This window comes from Anopheles coustani, chromosome 2 (genome assembly GCF_943734705.1).
Source record: "Anopheles coustani chromosome 2, idAnoCousDA_361_x.2, whole genome shotgun sequence".
In the NCBI taxonomy this organism is placed as follows: domain Eukaryota; kingdom Metazoa; phylum Arthropoda; class Insecta; order Diptera; family Culicidae; genus Anopheles; species Anopheles coustani.
In genome coordinates this window covers 85109511-85132206 of record NC_071289.1, presented here as the reverse complement: position 1 = coordinate 85132206, position 22696 = coordinate 85109511, and the positions used below count along the sequence as shown (strand labels likewise).

The 22696-nt window shown below is 40.7% G+C and overlaps 1 protein-coding gene across 1 annotated transcript; it reads left to right on the top strand.

Moving 5' to 3' along the window:
• The first annotated feature begins 19133 nt into the window (after positions 1-19133).
• LOC131262313 (shematrin-like protein 1) lies at positions 19134-20056 on the top strand. The gene is made up of 3 exons (XM_058264289.1): positions 19134-19151; positions 19686-19938; positions 20007-20056. The coding sequence occupies exons 1-3, from the start codon at positions 19134-19136 to the stop codon at positions 20054-20056; spliced, it is 321 nt and encodes a 106-aa protein (XP_058120272.1).
• Positions 20057-22696: the final 2640 nt, after the last annotated feature.

Genomic DNA, 22696 nt, shown 5'->3' with positions numbered 1-22696 from the left:
ACTAACAATCCCAATAGGATGGTAGGAAACTGTAAACAGATAGAGGGAGAAAAGAACTCAAAGGAGAGTTCGCGAGGAAGTCAAGAAAAAAAACAAAGCGCGTTAAGTCGATAGAGAGCTGTAATTTAGTTTTAATTGCGTCGGAACAGAAACAAAATCGAAACCACGCCAATAACCAGGGAGGTAGGAAGGCAAACCCATCACCCGCTAATTGAAGAGAGTCAGATTTCACCCCGCGCGCACCGACCTCGAGGGAATAGACACGGGGAGTGTATCGGATTAATTGAAAGTGAGCCACATACACTCACTCGTTATTGGGCGTTGGGAGGATTCGGCGTCCGAAAAACCCCCTTCTTGCTGTGGGCACACCGTATGGGAGCTGCTTAATAGTACCCAACAACGGCCAGCACGTTTTCCACCTACATTTCCGATTGCACTTTCATGTACCCCAGCGACCCTTACTCCCGGTCCCAATGAAGGTGAATGCAACATTAAAGCTTGATGGACGGGCTTCTATTACGGCCCCCTAAAGGGAAGGTTTAGTGAGAAAGCTCGAGTACAGACTGCATCGTTGACAGATGAAAGGGAAGATAGCTTCGTGCTGGTGAAGAAATCGGTGTTTGTACCCACATGGGCTGGACGATGAGCTTAGCTACCAATTACACACGTTATGCAACAAAATGTATGCAAAAAGAGCCCTGTGAACTAACAGTAAGTTTCGATTAATTGATTATTTGACCCAAGCTGCTGGAGGTTGCAGAGAGAAATTAAACTACGCAATAAGTTAAAGTTAATTTGTATGATGGTCCTCAGTGACCGGATGTAAAGCTTCTTTAATTTTAATAAATACCACCAAACCATTAAGATATCCAAACTACATTGATCAGTTTTTTTCTCTTAAGTCGATCCGAAAACGCTAGTTAGTAATCCAAAAAAATTGCTTTTATACATCTAACGCCGAGAAATAATAAGTATATATTCACATTAATAAATGATGAATGCGCGAACGACTTCTATGAAACGATAAATAAATAAACAAAAGCTAAGAAAGAAGATATTGACGAATGTGCTTAGTGGAGGCTCCATTTTGAGCAAAGTACACCTGCTGGAGTAGCTTGTCTCGGACTTTGCTCTTCGTGGAAGAAAAGACAAAGTTTCCAGCAGTTTGCCCCTGTTGTTGGATTACGAAAACGAGCAACATATTGAAGTATTAAAAGTGAAAATGTATTAGCATTATGATGCCAAGATAAAAACTTCTACACAACAATTACTAAATGAGAATGAAAAATGAAAAACTTACGAATCTTTTTTTTATCCTTGGATAAAATTAAATGATGGGTTGTTTGCTCTTTTGAGTGCATAATAGTCAGTTCAATTGGGTCATATATTGGGGGTTCAATGGATCATATTGGACCAACTGTATGTGCACGTAGAAGGGCTCTTTTACTGTCACAATCATTTGATTGATACCCCCATTTTAAAACAGCTTGTTTCAGTTTTACTCGATTCATACTAAAATTGTTTTTACCTACGAATACAGCGAGTAAAACATCCGGTTTACTATTGAGATGTATTCAATTAGAAAAACTTTGACCTTGGATCGGTTGATGTGTCTATACCATGGTTTACCAAACAGTGTTAAATAACAGATATGAAAGATGAATGGATGCCTTAGAGTCGCATAATGACGTTCTTTTTTGTATGGTTACACGAAAGTGAAGTGAGATAAGTTCCGATGTAAGTAATATGTTTGCCTTGTAATGGAAATTTACTCCCTCGTCTGTGGCATAACATATATGCAGACACGACCAAATGTTTTAAGAAAATCGGTTAGTATTCTTCTTCTTCTTGGCGTAACGACCTCTTGGTCATGACTACCCATTAAGGGTTTACGAGACTTGTTTCCCTGTTGTACGTGGATAGTCAGTCCTCTCGTACAGGGGAGGGTCCGGTCTCGGTTGGGATTCGAACCCACGCCATCGAGGTGGTTGGCCCCGGCGCTCATGGTCCGATTTTCTAACCGGCGCTACCACTCGGCTGTCGCGGACCCCCGGTTAGTCTTATGATCACATTTTAGCACTCAAAAATATAAAGATTCGAATCATAAATATGGCCAACACAAGCATTGACACATCAATTTGAAGAAAGGTAACGAAACATGAAAAAAAACATTGGGGATGCCCATGGCGTAGCGAGGAAACATCACGTCACAGGTATGAGAATCAAATCTCGAGTCTGGCACCCCCCGGTATTATGAACGGCCGCCCACCGATCTATAATATACTGTCTTTCGGTCACAGAAACTCTCTTTGGAGGGAGGCCTTGTCCCACTGGGGGATGTCGTGCCACATCATAATAATGACGAAACATGAAGTGCATAAAAATTACACACGCTATAAAAACAAATGTATGCGAATAGAGTCCCATAAAGAGCAAGTTTTAATTAATTGATTATTTGATCACAAGATATTGGAGGTTACTAGCGTTCGTTAATGCCGCGAAAGATTAAACTACGCAATCAGTTACCATAAGCGTGCTTGGTGGTTTTCAGTGAAACAATATAAAGTTTCTTTAATTTTAATAAATGCTACCAAACCATTAAGATATCCAATTCAAAATCAAATAGTCTTCCTTTATGTCATCAGTTCATCCGAAAACGCTAGTTACTAATCAAAATAATGTTGTTTAATACACCCAAAACCAAGTAATTATTCACATTGATAAATCATTAGAGCACCAACGAATTCTTTAAAGTAAAACACTAAAACAATACATAATATTTAATATCATTTATGTCAATATTCCAACGCAGATAGTTTTATTTACATTCGATTCATGACGAGTTTGTTTTTGAACCATCGAAAACTACTGAAGAACGAAGAAGGAAAGAAGAAACCATTTTCCTGTACAGTACGGTTTGAACTCAGCATCCGGAAACGATATCAACAACACTTTTATTCACGAGCATTATAATAAGCTATTTGTCGTAAACAATATTTGTGAGTTGAACAAGTTATAAACACAAAAAGCGTAGTGTATATACTTCCTCGAAGTTTGCAATACGTTCTACAGTGTTCAGGCCAACAAGTTCGCTTTATGCTTCCATAGCTATCATTCAACATAACAATCTAACGCATTTGTTAAAACGGCGCCATTAAAACTCACGAAACCTGCTGAGCAAACAAATAGCTTTTATTAACAACGTATAAAACCGGGTCGAAAACTGCTCATTTATAAGTTATACCTCATCTGCGTTGTACTAAAAACAAAGTCATAATGAAGTTTGTCATCGTCCTTCTAGCTTTCTTTGCGTTGGCCAGCATCCAGGCACGCCCTCAGCGAGTAGATGATTCAACGGGGCTTACCTTTGGAGAGGAGACTATTGGCGACTTAAAAATTGGCGAGGAGAACATTGGCGACATGCGTGAACTATTGGACACCAACCAAGAAGCAAGCAAGATTCCCGTGAAACAAGTTGTAAAAATTGTTGTAAAAGTAGTAAAATTGCTCATGGATTTCTTCGAAGATGATTGAATGAAGGTACACCAAATACAACCATTGAATTGAATATTCCATTAAACAATATAAAAAGTATAGTTTCGACTAGTATAGTTTTAATGTTTCGAATAATGTTAAAAGGTGAGCCACTTTCCATTGGATGCCGATCTACAGCGTATAAATCTGGTATCGACAAAAGTCTATTATGGGTTATAGTGTTGTCCATAAACACATATTCAATCTGAAATCTATCTATCCTGCGAGAATCAGTCCAGCTTAGACTTTAAAGCTAAGAGAGCATCACCGTAGCACAGTGAGGCAGGCTTGTGCGACATTGTCCTTGGTTTTTTTTGTATATACTAGCTTATTTGCCCGGTTACACGGGCACTATGATTTTTTTATGTGGAAACTATCTTCTAGGAAGTGGAATATGAAATTTTAGTCAAATTCAACATTTTATTTCAAGTCCAGTTATCACTTGTTCACTTGTCGTCCAAGTCACTTGCCGAACCATTTAAATCGATATTGTACGACTTCATATTTATCTTAGCAAGATTTGAAATATTTATTGCTAAGAAATGTGGATCAATTAAATCCTTCAGTTTCCTCGTGTTTGTCCATCGGAGTGAGCTCTGGATTTCGTTCTGGTTGATTTGTAAATCATGGCGATATTTTTGTTTTGTGTGTGACTGTATTTTATATGAATTTGTGTTTTGTATGTGTTTCGAAGCACTTGAAGATTCGTGTATTGGAGAAAACATTTCTAAGGAAATTCGCCATCACTTCTGTTGGTGGTGCATTTTGTTTTTCTTTGTTTTTTGTTAAATTATACGAAGACCATTGCTAGTTACCCGGTGTTGAGTATTTACTTGACTTTTTTTTACTTGACTCTATTGAACGTATTTCATAAGGCTCTTGCCTGATGCCGCGCGAAAATTTTAAATTGCTTCAAAACTCACTTTCAACATGAAAAGTTTTTTTGTTAATCCAAGTATCTTTACTCTATCCTAAATCAAGCTAGTTGCTATGGCAATCAATGCTATGTAACTGTCGGTACTTTTTGTCAGAAGTAAATACGCTTCGATATTTTTGTTCATGCTTCATATTTGTGGAAAAACTGAAAATACTCAACATTCGTGGCAAGTTAGTGACTTCAAACCGAGAACCAAGCGCATCAGGACCGATCATGAAGACGCTAATTCAGTTATTCTGTTGCGAGATTGTTGGTTTGGATAGTTTTCCCTATTCCAGGTTACTGGTTGGATAGCACACTTGCATGCAAATTGAGATTGCGTGCAACATGAGATTGTACAACTTGTAAGCGCACTTTGCTAAATTTTATAATTTATAGATAGAAGATAGAAGAAGATAGATATAGATAGATATAGAAGATAGATAGATAGATAGATAGATAGATAGAAGATATACGGTGTCCAGAATACTTCCATACACTCATTCCATCGAGCCGTAGTGGCCTAGATCTTTAAAAGCACGCATTCTCGCACTACTTCGAAGATTGTTTATTATTGGGGAACCTTACGTAATTTTTGTATCGAACCTGTAGAAAGTTCAGGAAGATTTATTGGTTTGATAACCGAAGTAGAACCAGCCCAAGTCGCTGTATTAGCCATGAATGAGTAATTAAAGCCATTAAGGAACGAACATGACAAAAATCAAAAAGTTGTTTACGTAAAATGGCCCCTGGTGGCTCAAAAACACCACGTGCAATGTACTTATACAAGACCAACGCCAAGCTGTCTAAAAAGCGTCGTATTCGACGGAATTTTACAATTTTTTTTTTTTTAAGTATTAACCGAGAAAGCCCGGGATAAGGCCTAATTAGGGAGGAAATGCCCTAAGAACAAAAAAGTCACTAAGAACAGGTTGGCTCTAACAATACGGCAACGTCCGTCATACCTTAATAAATAAATAAATAAATAAAATTTTGTAAAAGCAACTACCTAGCATAGTTTCGCTACACACTGACAGTGCGTTTGCCTCTTCTAACGCAATCTACTCGTCCTGTAGCATTCTCAGTGTGTGAAATCGAGCTTTCGCGTACTCTTACAATTGGAGTCTGTCTAACTTATTGTCACCAATAGATCGTGATAAACTACTATGATGATGTAAGGGGGTCCTTTTTGCGTCTAGGTAAGCTCAGAGCTCCCTCCGTCCTGCATATTTTATAAAAGATAGTTTATGCCACAACAACATTTTGAAAAAAACCTAATGTAAAAACTCATTAGCATCGTGACATCAAGACAAAAATAGCTGTAATTATTTTCCAAAAACATCTGCTTATCCTCAAAGACATACAATTTACATCTAACAGTCATTCCATCTCGAATGAGTTAATCCGGTCAAATGGAAGTAGTGTCATACATAAATGAAAATACCAAATATAAAAGAACAATTTAACGAATATGTACTAAAGACTGTAAAATATTGAGTCTTAGAAGATAGTTTTTCGTGATAGAGAAAGAAGTGAGATAAGTTCCGATGTAAGTAAGATGTTTGCCTTGTAATTGAAATTTACTCCCTCGTCTGTGGGATAACAATTCTTGCTCTTACTCAATCAATCAATTCAATTCATAGAACAATTCTACAGCATCTTAACACACGTCATCAGATGCTTATGTTGTGCCATCTCTGAGATATTGCGGTATCTCAGTAGGGGGGAAGATGTGTGGTATTGTTCTTTCAATATTCATAACAAAGGCAATATTTAATGCAATGGTTGTATTTGGTGTACTTTCATTCACTTATTTGTCCAAGAGGGATTTTACTACATGTACAACAAGTTCTGCAAGTTTTTTCAAGGAAATTTTGCTTGCTTCCTGGTTAGTTCCCAATAGTTCACGCAACTGGCCGATGTTTAAGTCATCAATAGTCTCCTCTCCAATGACAAGCCCCTTCGAATCCTCTTCTTGCTGAGGGCGTGCCTGGATGCTGGCCAACGCAAAGAAAGCTAGAAGGACGATTGCAAACTTCATTATGACTTGGTTTTTAGTACAATGCAGATTAGGTACAACTTGTAAATGAGCTGCTTTCGACCCGGTTTTATATGTTGTTAATAAAAGCCATCCCATTTGTTTGCTCAGCAGGTTTCGTGAGTTTTATTGGCGCCGTTTTAACAAATGCGTTAGATTGTTATGTTGAATGGTAGCTTTTTAGCGTAAAGCACATGTGCTGGTCGGAACGCTGTCGAACCTATTGAAAACCTCGTGGAAGTATATAGATTACGCTTATTTTATAATGTTTAACTCACAAATATTGTGCACGACAAATAGTTTATTGTACTGCTCGGGGATAAAAAAATGTTGATATCGCTTCCGGATGCTGGGTTCAAACCGTACTGTACAGGAAAATGGTTTCTTTTTACCTTCGTCGGTCTCCAGTCCGGCGGATGTTTTATTCAGTTTCCAAGTTATCGTACTAATAAAGGTGTGTTCTTATAAAGTCATTCATTCAGTTTATGCATAATTGAAACGCGTTTGGTAAAACAAATGACGAAGGTATAAAAAGCAGATGCCTATACTCGTGGTTTTCGATGGTACAAAAACAAATTCGTCATGGATCGAATGGAAAAAAGATCTTCTAGCTGCGTTGGAATATTGGCATAAATGATATTATTGTCATAGCAGCATGTTTTACCCTGCACCCAGTTGGATAGCCTCGACCCAACTGGCCGAGGCGGTCTTGCCTGCTGGGTAGTGTAGAATTGCAGGCCCGGAGTCACCTTCGCCTGGTTCCCAGCAGCTGCGACCGCACTAAAACGTTCCCTGCCTATATTCCGCTCCCTGGAGACCTTCTTTAGAAAGACTGCTCCAAGATATCCTTGCTGCGGTGCGCTGGCGCGGGCGGGGAAGCTACGCGGTTGGGCATCTCGCCGTTACCCTCACGCCTGCTCCTACTGTGTTCCTGATGGGGGTTGCGACGATATCCCGACGACGTTTGACGATCGTCTGCATGTTGGAGCGGTCCGCCAACGTTGGGCATCAGTGCAATCAGGACGTTGGTTGTACGATACGCCTTGTTGCAGATCTGATCCAGGTGTTCAACGTGGTACTGTTTTCGACTACTCTACGCCAAGATACTTAAACGACTTCATCGATCGGATCACTTGATCCCCAGTACGCAACCTTCCAATCTTCATCTGGTGGTGGCTGCTGAAGATGAGGTATCCGATCTTGTTGTGTGCCACCTCGAGATCGAATCCCTTCATCCACTCCTCTATTGGCGACATATTTCTGCTGACCGTTGTGTTCACTTGGAAGACTGTCCGCCCCATCACTGTTAAGGTGATGTCGTCCGCAAATCCGATAATATCCGGTTGGAGGCCAACTAGTGGCAGCCGCAGGAGGTCATCGTACATAACGTTCCACGCGGTTGGTCCTAGAACCAAACCCTGCGGCACGCCTGTAGACACCATACGCGTCTCTCGTCCGTTGCCTGTCTCGTAAATAAGTTGACGGTCCCGGAAGTATGAACGAATCCGGAGAAGAAGATACGGTGGTACTCCTCTCCTTTCCAGTGTTCCTCCGACGGCTGTCCAGCTTGGCGTGTTGAAGGCATTCCGATCGACCACCGTTACCATGTACTTTGCCCAGAGTATTGAGGAGCCAAATCGGTAGCTAAGGGGACGGCTTACCACTCTTCGGTATCAACACCAGACGCTGCTCCTTCCGCTTCGCCGGAATTGTCCCTGCATCGAAGTAGTGCTGATACATTCGCTTGAAGATTTCCGGAAAGACTTTAATTGCCGCCGAAACTGCAACGTTTGGAATGTTGTTTTCTCCCGGTGCGCTCTCCGGATAAAGGTGTTTGGCGATGTTGATCCACTCCTCGTCGGTAACCGGTCATTCCATTGGCGAACGCTGTGGGAACAATTCGTCGACTATTGCTCTTAGTTTATCCGAGTCCCGCTCCTATAGTTGACTTGCTCCTATAGTTGACTGCGCCACGACATCACCAGCCGATAAGTAGCTCCCTAAGGGTTGCTGTCCACAGCCTCCCGTTTTTCCTCAAAGCATTGTCACATGCTTTGCCGAATGGCTAGCAGCATAGCCGTCTTTGCTGCTCGGTATGCTGGTCGTCGTTCATTACTCAGCTGCTGGCAACAAATCTTGTGTATAACTGTACAAAAGAAAAATACTTGTAATTTTTTTATGCTTTTATTATGGATTCCAGGCCTTTTTAATCTGTCCACCGGCGCTCCAGCTGTTTGTGTGGATTCATTTTTGGTCATTCAATTTCAATTGTACGGCATTTCGCGAAAAAAATAGTAAAGATCTGAAACTTTCACAACTTGATTGTTACTATTTACTAAAACTACTAAAAGTTTTAGTTTCCGGCTGACACCACTAGAGGCGTCACAGTAGCGCGCTTTCTTTGGTATAATTTAGTTATGGTCAGACTTTAACTAGCGTATTCGGATTAACTTGGGACAGAGAAAAATACTATTCGATTTAAAATGGATATATTAATAACTTGGTAGCATTTATTAAAATTAAAGAAACATTACATCGTTTCACTGAAAAACATCATGCAGGCTTAATTTAACTTATTTAACCCGTTTAACCCTTATCAAGAAAGCCCAATTTTCTCTCTAGAGTTAATTTTTATGCTCCTGATCATGAGATTGGTCCTAGCCGTAAGCTATGGAGATATATTTAAGCTAAATAAATCTTTTTTTTTCTTTTTCCATATGAACACGGCAGTTTTTTATTTTTCCATATTAACACGACATCCGAGCGTTTACACCGGTTAGATAATCAACCCACGAGCTCCAAGGCGCTTCCCCCCTCGGAGTCGGATCCAATCCCAACCGAAACAGGGAGGACCCAACAAACCCGGATCGTACCACGTACAATTAAGAAAAAAATAAAGTAAGCCCTTAGTGGTGTAGGTATGACCGAAGATGATAATTACACCAAGGAAAAAAAACGAAGATAGATTAAAATATGCAGAATATGACAAGGTTCGGTTATGAGGTTCGGAAGTTCAAATTTTCTAAGCCAATCAAATTATAGTAGTGATTACTACTACATGACTCATTATCATGCACTGGATGTATAAATTTGAATACTCTAACTTGAACAACAAACTGACGAACGTACTTAGTGGATACAAATTATTAACGTATTGCATAATTTTATTACTATCCTTACTCTATTTCTAAGCCTGATATCTTGCAATGGTTTTCATGTTAATTAGACAATTCTTGCCGAAAAAATGGAAAACCCCATCCAAAGGAGATACATAGGAACACCTAGGGAGAAACATTACACAAACAAACTGTGTAGCGTTTGACAATATGACAATACGTCTGCTGATGAGAACCGGAGGCGGTACATTGGCAAACAGATTTGTTCAACTAAGTGTGTCACTCGGTCGAAAACAACTTGCAAAACATAAGGGTCATTGGACTGACTAGACCTGCTGAACAAACAAATGAAAAAATTGGCCGTATTAGGTTAGATTTAGACTTTTCGGGATTTGGATATATTGGGGGTATAAAAGCAGCCTCAAATGCAACCGATCTGCAAGTTGAAGTTGAACAAATTGAAGCTGCATATAAGCTATTTTGAATAAATTGTCATCATGAAGTTTACAATCGTCCTTGTAGTCCTCTTTGCGGTTGCCTGCATCGAAGCTCGCCCTCATCCGGCCGAAGAAAACGATGCTGCAACGCAGACCAGCGCCGAGGAAAGTGATGCCGCTGTGAAGACTGAAGCAAAGGCTTCAGGAGAAGTAAAAATCGACCCGGCAGCCTTTGATGAGCTAATTTCAGAGCTCGAAAAGACCCCTGGAGGTCGTAGGTTTCCCTGGGCACAAGTATTGGGAGGTGTTGCACAGGTGGTATTTGACGCAATTTTTGGTTAAGAAAATTCTGTACTGTTACCATAATTATACTCCGAAGATCGAGTAGTGCATCAAATAAAAGAGTTGAATTGAATATTTTAAATAACACAGGAATAATATTTTAGAATATTGCATGAAATGCTGATTTTGTTGTGGGATTTTGAAAGAAATTATTCAGTCCCGATACAGTTTCAGAATAGGATACAGTTACCGGCACGGTAAAGTACCCACCTCGAAAGTTTTTTATTTTGCTCAATAGTAATTTAATGTTTATTCTGTATACAAATGCAAGACGATTTAAATTTTATTCTGCTGTATGTTGTTGTAAGAATTTCAGTAAAATATTCCATAATTTCAACGATATTTTAGGTATAGCACCTGTTTCTGTAGATTTTTCGCCATCATCTTTCATGTCCATACCAACACTAGCCATTGGAAGCGTTTCAACTTTATCATCTGTCAAGCTACTACCACCGTTAGATTATTATATTTGAAAACGCCTCGAAAAAGTTTTCTTTTATATACTAAGGCTAGTAGAAGAGCATTTTACCATGTCGATTGTTTCGCATGTACCAACAAACCGCATTGCTTTGCAATGTTACAACTGTTTGTTTATGCATGTGTCTTTTCCAGCATTTATCACCGCTATTGGCAAATTAAACGCCAGTTTGACACAATCATGTCTCTTGCACACTGGCTCACTGTAACCAGTTTGCCAATGTTACAGTGGAAGGAAATTTCTAGAATGTTTACTATGAATATCTCAGTAGATTTTTCCCTTTGCATACGTGCATCTCCTACATCTGCAGATAAATCACTCTGATTGCGTACCTTCAGTATATTCTGTTAAAAAGGAGAACTGCAACTGGTGATACTAGAATACTAGACTACTTGTTAGATAAACATTGAAATCAAATTGTGGATCCAGGAAGTTTAATCCAGCAATGTGATGTTTGAACTTTGAAAACGTTTGGGCAAGTGTTCAGATAGTTTCCTGTTCATATACACTCACTTCCTTCGTAGACACAATCAAGCGACCATTCTTTTAGCTAGAAATTACGCAACAGTTTCTCGACGTTATGAATAAAGGTATTTTCGCAAGATTTGCGAAACCCGCTGCGTAAACAAACGATCCGGGCGTCCCGATTCTGTCTGGTTCGATTCAAACTCTCTGCTTTTCTCTCTTGTCTTTTGGGATATAACAGCGGTAACGAATGTAGCTGAGCCTACAAGTTTGGCCTGATCCTAGCTGCATCATACAACAAGACAAACATGAAGTTTGCGATCATCCTTCTTGCCTTGTTTGCGGTTGCCAGCATTGAGGCCCGCCCTCATTCAGCTGAAGGAACGGGATCCAGCGCTGAGTCACCGAAGAGAATGGCGCTGCTGTGAAAGCAGAAGCAGAGACATCCGCCGAGGTTACTATTGACGCTAAGGTCTTCAATCGTGAGGGAAGGGCATTCCCATGGAAACCAATTTTGGATTCCATTCGTAACATGACACCAGACCAGATCCATTTTTAGGAAGTATTCGAAAACCATAAAGAAAGTCGGAAGGTTGTTAGGAAAAATTAGTATGCTCGAAGATACTACTGTGTCCAAAAAGTAAGGTGCAATTGGTGCTCAAACTGGGCGCGTCAAAGGTATTGGTGGATTGTTATTTTTTTATTGTTGCTATATGTGTTTTTGATTTTTACAGCAAGTTTCATGTAAAAATATTCATCCATATTTGGACAGTATACAGAACATCACACTGATCGTTAAATAAAGATTCCCGAAAATGGAAATTCCTCCACCAAACACAAGAATATGTTGGACGAAAGAAACTTTTTCAAAGTAAATTTCACCAGTGCTAACATTTAACGTGCATTAAAATAAAATGGATAAACCTACTTCGTTGATAAGATAAAATTTATCCATGATAATGGAATTAAGTAAATTGTATTGTAAATACACATCAGATTAGTGCTTCAACAAAATTGCTGGTACTTGATAAACATAGAAAGGGTTAGCAGAAGTAGATGTAATAATGATATTTGAACAGTCTAACTCTTCCGATGAAATTTGGACATGACTTACTACAGCTACAATCCAAAACACTGGATCGTACTCTATATGATGATTTCTGATAAATTTGCTTACTTCCGGAAGTCTTGACAGAAAGAACAGCAACTTTGGCATAATCTCTTCACTGATTTTGAGGCAAGGTATTGCATTCTATGGAAGTTTAGGGACCTTAAAACAATTGAAATATACTGTAATATGCTTCAAAACGAAATAAAGTACTCGTCGGCGGCCAGCTTCAAATGAGCTAAAACATCCATAGTTGGTCACGATATCGCGATTGCCCGAAAACATATTTTACAGGAGCTTTGAACCGTTGCGTTTAAAAGACTGGCCACGATCGACGATTTTGTATAACAATGTGTTTTTTTCTAAGTTTACTTAACTATAGGACCAGTTGAAGCTAACTTCTACTCAAAAAGAACGGATTGATTACACCATTTTTCCTTCTACTTGTCGTTACGGTCTCTATTGCAATGTGGGGTCCCGCCGTACGGGCCGTGGCCAGACCAAGGCTTCCAAATGGTATTTATCATTTCTCCCACAAACAAAAAAAGTCAAAAATTCAAATCAGCTTAGTTCGGTGGATAGGAAATGTCTCACAACATCAAACAAGTTCGTTCCGCGATGAACCTGAGAGAACGAACAAATAACCAAGCGTAGTTGTGTACTATTTTGGCAACGATGGATTTAATCTAATTGATAAACCTATCAAACTTGTCTGCACACAAAAGAAACTGCTCTTGTTGTTTTCAACAGAAAGTTGCATGAAAAAGCGTTAATGGTGATTGACGCAGTTTTTGGTTAAGAAATTTCTGTACTGATACCATAATTTAAGCACCAAAGAACCAAAAGTACATCGAATAAAAATGTTCAATTGAATATTCTTGATTTGCTATTGGTGAAAGATGGAAGAAATTACTACAATTGTCTTTCGGCTGTATCCTTAAACGTGAATGTTATCGCTGCAACTCATGTAAATGCAATTCACAAGTGTGAGTCACCTTGCACGGCGTGGCAATCCCTAACCATGGTCGGACTCTCTCCTATACGAAAGAACCGACTGCCCTCGTACGCAAATGGAAAAAGTGTAGATAGTTTCTACAGCATTCAAAATATCTATCTTCTGATCTAATTCAAAATATCCAAAGCTTGTCCAATTTAGCAAGCATTTACTTATTTCCCTTAATATAAACGTTGGTATAGAATGATTCTTCTAACCATAAGTACTATATGCGATACTCAAAAATGCCTATCTAGCGGCGGATAAATTATCAGCTACATGGATTTTGGGGAAAACAATCTTTTTGAACACAGACACTAAATGCAAAAAATAGAGTTTTGGAGATGTATGCGTGGACGGCAGGTTCCAGAATGGCTGGCTGCAAAATTTGTTGTGTTTGTAACCAAGACTCCCAATAACTGCTGAGCAAAGTTTCTTTGGCTAGATTTCCTATCTTTACTTCAAGTTTAGCGATCATACTCCTAGCACTCATTGCAATTGCCTGTATCTAGGCCCGGCCTCAATCGGTAGAAGAAGAAGCTGCCGTGGCAGAGGTTAGTACCGAGTCAGCCGAAGAAAGTGATGCTGCCGTGTAGGATGAAACACAGGCTTCAGCAGAAGTCAAATTTGACATGGTGGCTTTAGGCAATATGGTTACAGAATTCGAAAACAATGACGAAGATAAACTGAAGGACGGAGATTCTCCTGAGACAATCTTATAAAATCCGTTGCAGTTTATGTTTATGTTATTAGATGAAGATCATGGAATACACTTGGAATAAATGCAATGTGAAGTAATGAATGAAATGTCAATTTGGTTATTGGATGCTGAAAGAAATTATATAACTCTTCTAGAATTAGTTCCCAGTTTAGAACTATTTGCTGAAGACGAGTAATGATTTTTGTTGATTAGTAAGACTTCACTCGAAATGTAACGTGTTTTAAGTTATAATTTCCAATAAAATTTGCAATAGTATTTTATAAGCTTTACATATCAAGACACATTGGAATTATGCTTAGGTAGGTGAAAAGATGAAATACTCCTGCTAATCTGCTAGCGGAGGCAAGCATCCTAACTAGTCAGCAACAGCTGTTCGTTGCTGCCTGCTCCAGTTAAAAGCCGTTCCTCAGTTGTGTGATTTAATACTTTCGATTAGCATAAAACATTGGCTAGAATTGTAATCCGGGATCGACGTAGTAATACCGCGATTGGCGTTCGACATTCTACAAATTAAAATAATCGGCGAATAATTGACGGCCAGGAACAGAGGTCGTCATGATCCGCTCGCGGTTGACGTTGTTAGGTATGAAAATGGGTCGCCTTTGAAACGAAACTGCATGCGAAACCACTTCCAGACTGCTATAAACGGGAATGCGGGATAAAAACATCACCAGTCCACAGGTGTGACCGCGTATGTCATTTCAAATGCTAATCTTTTGTGTTTTTTTTTTTTTACTTTTCGCCATCCGCTCGATTAGTGAACGATTTCCCATCATCTCAAGTTCCACTCAATAATGTTATGATTGCGATCAGTTTGTCTTCCATCTTTTTCTTCCACAACACCCCTATTGTTGATAATAACCACGGAACGCGACCACGATGCGGCGTGTTTCAATGATCACGACGACGCATATGATGATGATTGTGGTGAAGGAGGAGGTGGTGGTGGTGATCGCTCGCATACCTTGATCGATGAATATTGTTTTCAATCCGATTAATCGCCATCGGAATTGTTACGCGATTTATTCATAAAAAAGCAGCTGTTCACACTGCGGCCGTCCCGTTCCGTTCGGTTCAGTTCCGACGTTATGCAATCCTAATTTCCTATCATTTTACTTCCACCCATCGGATCGTGGCTGTACGGGTGAGAGTGTATGTGTATGTTACAGTTGGTGTTACAATGGGTGTTACAATGCAACGTCGCACTAACCAACTCACCTTAAAAGTCACCACCAGCCAAAGTGCCGACATTGCGGGTCGTAAAGCACGCGTCTTAAAAATAATCATTCGCAATTGTAGAGCAATTTTTGAGTCTTTCTGTACCTTTTGCGCGAGCAAATACACCTATATGCGCACATAACGGAACGACGCAAAGCACGTGCGCGTGATTTTTCTTTTCTTCGCACGCCTTGTTTTCCTTCCGCCAGCTTTTACTTTAGTCCCAAATTTTATGTCATCGATAAACTTTCTTCGCCACAGGGAAAATCGATGGTCATAGTATTCTTCAAATGTCGTTGTAATCATGATCCATCACCGGAGGTGGCTTCCTTGATTACGCCCGTTTCCAAAGTGATCAGCTTTGTTGCAAAGTTTATTAATTTTTTTTTTTTTTGAATAAAAATGCGTGTTTATTTAATATAGTTCAAATCATTCCACATTTTGAACAATTTTAGTTACAAAAGATACCTACACGTAATTTAAAAAAATGTATCTTATGGCTAAAAAAAAAATTTGACAGAAAATATAGACCAGCTTGACTTCCTTATTTGAGTTTTTAGTTATTTAAAGAGGTTATGTCTTGAATAAACAAGTTTTGGAGCAACAAATATATGCTCTAATCATTTTCACCTTCACCAACAGTGGCAACCGCTGATCCAAACATTTTTTTATGGAGGAGTAAAAATGCGGAAAAGCCTATGAACTTCCCGCCAAGCCGAGAAAACAATCCCGAGCACGAAACAGTTCGGAGACGTTTAAGTAACTACAAAAAAATGCCGCCAGGTTTATCGGATCCGATCGTTCCATCTCACGGACAGGCGGATGTGCAAAACCGACATCGGCGACCAATCCTCCACGCAAACGCAAACATCGCACGGCGGCGCGCTCCGGAAAGGAGCACCCGAAGCCAGGGCACGCTTTGGCAGGGGCTACTAATTATAAATGCACATCACCGAGAGATCGAAGCCGTTACAGCGGCACCCCACGTGCCGTTCGCCTTTTTGTCCCCCTCCCAAAGCTGTCATCGAGTCCATGTTATCTGACCAAACGGTGGCATTCCTATCAGCGGTGCTTATATATCCCGAGGCACAAACTCCTTTCTGTGCACGAAATAGTTCTCAAGGTCGGCTTCGTCGATCGCGAAACAATACTCTCGATCATGACACAATCCGGTGGCAGTCGAACGGGATCGAACGTGAGTTCCTTGCCGACAAACTGCTCATCACCTCATCGCTCCCAGAAAGGGAAAGTTCTTGCGCACAAGTGCAGGATATGCATCACACAGTTGCATAATATGGCATCGTGTGCATCAAACACCCGCGAGAAATACCGTCAGACTCATCACGGAGTTGGAGGTCTGTGCTGCACTTCATTAAACTGTCGCTAACGGCTCAATTCGAGCAGGTTTTCCACTGGCCTCAGCAAGACAAACCCGAGAGACACGAGCTGTGGCACGTTTAATTGAATTACAATAATTGATTCCGGCCGCGGGACGCTCAATCGTTGATAGGTCAGAACGGAACACGGATGGGTTATCATCTGATCGGTTAGGTTGCCAACGAATCAAATGCATAGGAAGGAACAATTACTAGCATAGCTTCCGGGAGCTGTATTCTTCAATCTTTATCTACTTTGCAAACGTAACAAACACAACCGATGTTCAGACATGTTATGTTTGCTAGCAAATCAGATACAATTTAAAACTATTTGAACGAATCTGAACTGAGTTTTAAACGTTCCTAGTAAACTGCAAACATTTTGGAGTTTTTTTTTTCATGTAGTAACTGTGGAGTAGAAAAATCTACTAGAAAAAAAAAATTAGAATAAGTATTGATAAGAAAAAAAAATTAGGGAAATTGCGAAGAAAGGATAACAATTAAACCCAATTAATTTTTCTACCACTTAGGGTTCGTCGCTTGCTTTTCCAACGGCTTTATTGAAGTCTTTTGTTTTAAAATTCATATGTCATATACCGGTTGAATTGTAGATATTTTCTTATTGTTTGATAAAGATAATAGTTTTATCGGAAAAGTTTATAAGCTAATAAAGTCTCAAAAAAAAAAATACTATAAATACCCCAACTTCTTTTTATCCACTCCACTAAAGTTTACTTCGTTTGTATATTAACTTCGTTCAAAACTCTGCGTAATCGCTAAAAGAAACCATGTCATTTCCTGACCTTCCTTCTCCTTACGCCCCGCCAGCTAATGCTACACCTGATTGAGAAGTCATGGTCAACCAAACACATATCTAGTAAAAACCGGGAGGGGAAGGGAAAACGGTGGCCAAGTCCCACTGACCCAATGTTTACTCAGATGCGTGGGATTTTTTCCCCGAAGACGAGGGAGCTGTAAAGAAAAACTGCCCCATCATGTGGTTACGCGGGTATGCAAATCATCGGAAAGCGACAGTGTGGTCCGGGCCGTCGTAGAAGAGTCGGAAAAACGGACCAGCGGCAGGGGAATCTGGTAGACAGGGATAGACGAACGGCGTGTGTACGGCTCGATGAAGACAATAAATATTAATTAATAATCGACCATGTCCAACATTTGCCAGCATATCATTTTCCTTTCCACCGCACCGGTAAAACGGTTGTCCGGAAAATTAGCAACGCCATGAAAAACACACGCGCACCCAACTACAACGATGGCAAAAAATACATCTAAATTGTCATTGGCGCTGTAACCGCCAGGCGGCAATGCACCATGCACTTCGACCCTTCTCGAAGCATATACCAGTGGATGCAGCATATGGGAAACACCACGAAAAACAATAAACCGCTTGCTTGCGACGAGCTGCGGCGTTTAATGACCAAATACATCTTAATAGAAGCTTCACCAACGACCAGCATGAAATTACCCGTTTAACTCACGGGGAAGAAAACACATACGTAAAATGCACCACCCCGTATATACACAGCACCCAAGAAGACATCCCCGATGCTAACGATCTTGTGGATCCGATAAAGAATGGACCATGGAAAGCCACGGAACCAAGGGAAAATCCCACTTCGTGCATCAGCTACACACAAGAATGTGCAAAGAATGAAAATGAAGTCATCGGTGGAAAAGAGCTAACAAGAACCATTTTGGTTAACTGCAAAAAAGAAACCCCGAGACGCGCCTTCGGTTTTTAGAGATCATGTTGGGTGGTGGAAAATGGTGGAAAATTGTGTACCCCCCGCTACCGTCGATACGGCAATCGAAGCGTCGGTTCCGAAACACCGTTTGCGATAGTGCGGTGCGTACAGCCGGCTGGTGCATCATTAATGGGCACTTTGGATAAACACCGACCTATCAAATCATCCACCCTTCCTCTACTCTCATCTCTACCAACCCGCTGTAAACAAGGGTGAGACAAGATTGAAGACGCGGGTGGTGAACGCATCCCCTCGCTGGCGTCCAAATGGTGATACGGACGCGTGCGCTCCCTCGAAACCTTGGTGACGGTTTCGGACTGTAGTACTGGGTAGGTACAGGGTTTGTCTCTCCCCCACTCCGGCCAGGCAGTGCGATAAGCAGTCGCCCGGTAATGGAGCGCCTAGAATACGGTGGCATTGGGTTTAGCCGGAGATCGCACCCAGTGTGCGCGGCTGTATATAAGCACGCCGGACGCCACTTCTCGTCAGTCAGTTCTCAAGCGTCCCCAAGCAACGGTTTACCGTACAGGAGTGTGTGATTCCAACGCGTTCTTCAGCGCACGAATCGAATAAATCTTTAAGTTCAACCAAAGCCAAAACCAAACCATCTAAAACTTCCTAGCAACAATGGCTTCGTTCAAAGCTGTAAGTGTTCGGAAACTGTAAAAGGTGTTCAATCGAGAGGTGTTAGTGAAAAATAGATAGAGAAAAGGGAATCGTTTGAGTAGAACTTGCTTGCAACAGAATTGTTCAAAATGTGGGGTTCGTCGCTTTGCAGTTATATGGCGAAGATGAAGTCTTTTGAATTGAAACCAGAGTTTTGACGGTTTAGAATATTTCCGTTAGAGGTTGCAAATTGGCCTCTACTGTAATTTTCTATGAATGAGAATGTAAAAAAGCGTAAGGATACCATTTTATAGAAATAAGCGTTCGTCGCTTATGGTTCGTATGACATCGGAGAAATCTTTTGTATTGAAATCTGTGCTTAGCAGATTGAATGATCGCCTCAATGTCGTTCTGGAAAGTAAATTGTAACACAATTCATCTGCCGGAAAGAATAGGAATTGTTTCTTTTGGAATCAGTTTTAGAAAAATAATTATTCTCAGACATAACGATTGCTAGAAACCTGTTTTAAAATAATAAAACTATACCCAAAACTGTTCATTTTGCCGCTTTAGACCCTCTTCTTCGCCCTCGTCGCCCTGGTCGCGATCGTATCGGCAATCCCCGCTCCGCAGCAGCCGGCCGCAGCCCGGCAGGCGATCGAACCGCGGCCAGCACCGGCCGCCGACGCCGCCGACGAGCTGGAAGCTGGTGCGGACGACAAGGACCTGAAGGGTGCATCCTCGTTCGGCTACGGATACTACGGCGGCTACCCCGGTTATTACGGATACGGCTACCCGGGCTACGCCTACTCCTACGGTTGGGGTCGTGAGTTCTCGGAAGTAGTGTTTGCAGCAGGATTGTGTTAATGTGCTCCTTTCCACTCTTTCCAACAGGCTACCCATACTACCGCTACGGTGGACTGTACGGAGGCTACTGGTACTAGGCGAGCTCGTCCCCAAACCGTGCCCTCTTCATCCCTTCGTAACCCGATAAGCAACCCACGCATCGATCTGTCTCACCGGAACACCCCCTGCTATCCTTACCGTCTTCGTCCTTGTTCACCGCACAGTCTCGTCTAGCTCGGATCTTTCCAGTTCGGAAAGACTGTGCTAGGTTACGGCTAGGAGCCAGTGAACTTTCACTTCCATATCTCATATCACAAACTTGACTCAACCCTTATTTAAGCAGTACCGTACGTACAGTACGTTGTTATCATTTGTATCGTTTTCAATGCCGCGTGTTTTTTTTTATTTACCCTGTTTGTTTTTCCACGCTCAAGCCATGCTGCGATCTTCAGCCGTTTCGGTGATATTGTTGTTCATAAACTCTGTTCTTAGAATGTAAATCAAACGCAACCAAACGCTGCCGTTGGATAAAGCGAAATGAAACAAAACGAAAGCAACAAAAAAAAATAAAACCTTTTTGTATATAATGGTTAATCTTTTTCTAATAAAAAACAAGCCGCATAACAGTATAAGAAAATATTGTTTTCGTTTCTACTATAGCTCTACCAGAGAAAGAAATGCTCGTCGTATCATGTGACTTTCGTGTGAATTTATCAATTTTTGCTCATTTTAATGCTGCATGCTGATCTTCCATAGCCATCCCGAGAACGCAATTATCCGTAACGGAACTTTTTAATAGGTCCTGCCTCCACGTTTCGCAAAACGCATCCCCCACCGAGTAACGGAAAATGCTTCCATTCACTGCCCGGACAACCCTCCAGTGGCCGTTTGCACCGGATCTTGATTACGCGGAAAAGGTGAAAATCGGTTTAATGGGGGCAAATTTCCCTAATCAGTTCCCATTGCGTACCGTTTGCGAAAATGCGGCTCGTACAGAACACACTTCGTCTCGTAGCCGGAGAGTCGGAGAGTTAATTGCGATGCGTTAATTGCGTAACCAAACGGACGTAATAAACGATTTCCACATGTTTGGTTTTCGTGCTGGTCCATTTTCTGCGAACTGCGAAACACCTTGTAAGGCATTTGAACAATTTTAACAAGCCGTTTGTTCTAATAATAGTTTGTACACGTTTCGTTACATAACTTTCTCTTGTGAAAATGCTGGAAAAAATACACATACACAGTGGAAAAGGGCAGTATAACTATTAACCTGCATCGTTAGTCAGCATCCGCATAGTTGGAATGTTTGGCCGGAGTGCATGGAGGTGTCTCAGAACTTCCCATTCCGGCCATCGACGACGGCCCACGTGTGTCGCTGCATATCATTTACATGCTACTTTGTAACACCATTCACCAGGACCGGCAGCAATGTGTATATCTTTAGCCGCATGATGGTAAACGCAATTCATTATCGATTCTTCACTCGATCACACTGCTGCTCGCGCTGCTGGTGTACTAATTAGGCGTCTAATTCAACCATGTTCTTCATTGATGTCCGTTAGAAGAGTTGCCATCGCATTGTGTGGGTTAATTTAGGCACGTTTTACCTAATGGTACCCTGCTAATGCTACCTGCTGATCAAAGAAGGTACCGACACCGTATAGGGTGTGGACAGCTGCGTACGGTCAAGTTCAACCGGACCGGAGGTCATCGGTGCCCTAGTTTCGATGCACAATGCAGAAAAACAAACAACCCTGCAGGTTTGTCTCATCAGCGTGTGGAATGGGTTTGACCAATTCGATACAAAAACCAATACACATACTCGTGGATGTTACAAAACGGAAAACGAACCTATTTTCAAATAAAACAAAACAGGGTGAAAATAAACGAAACAAGCATGGAAAAGCTGCTAAACATAATTTACGCACCACAAGTTCATTGGCGAGTCTAATCCATCATATGTGAATAAGATTTTACAAAGTTATTAGTCTACCTTGCATTGGAATTGCAATTATTCAAAAAGTATCTCTATAAATAGCTCTGATTAAATAATTATTCCCGAGGATCGTTCTGGCCTACCCCTATCTGGGCCATTTTGCCACACAATTTTAATTGACTTTTAAAAAAGATAACTTTAAAATATCTTCGTTTCAATAACAATTTTAGAGTTTTAATATCGTTTTATTTTATTTTTTTTTTTTTTTTGTGGTGGAATAGCGGATCGTTTTTCTACGATCTGAGAAAACTTGTGGTATTTTTCTTGAATGAGCTGTGAACAATGAATAGTTTTCGCTTAGTTATATTTCAGTTTCCGTTCTATGACGATATTTTAAACAAATAAAAAAATTTAAAAAAAAAACATCACTACTTAAAAAGAAGAATGACAAAATTAATTTAAAACAAACACGTCGATGAGCAACTTTCTCGGAAGCGTTAGGTACAAATAAATTGTCTTTATTTGCCATGATAGCCCTGTATTTATTGAGTACGATTCTACGATGGAACGACGTTATGGTATAACTGATAAATGCAGCTGCGGGCCGTTCTTCCAAGAACCCTCGAATGAAGCCTTGTTTTGTTGCATACGACAAAGTTCAACAAAGTGGGTGGAACCTTCCAACAACAAAGAGAAAAGTCCAATTACAAATTATTGTTTCTTTTCCATTGCTCTTCATTAAGTTTTCTTTTAAGGCGCTAACAACTAACAACCGCTAACGATAGGGAGACCTGTACTTCTA

What these genes read in the sequence shown, in the direction of transcription:
- LOC131262313 (XM_058264289.1), top strand. An exon ending in CTACTCCTACGGTTGGGGTC is followed by an intron (nt 19,939 to 20,006) that starts GTGAGTTCTCGG and finishes TCTTTCCAACAG; the next exon opens with GCTACCCATACTACCGCTAC.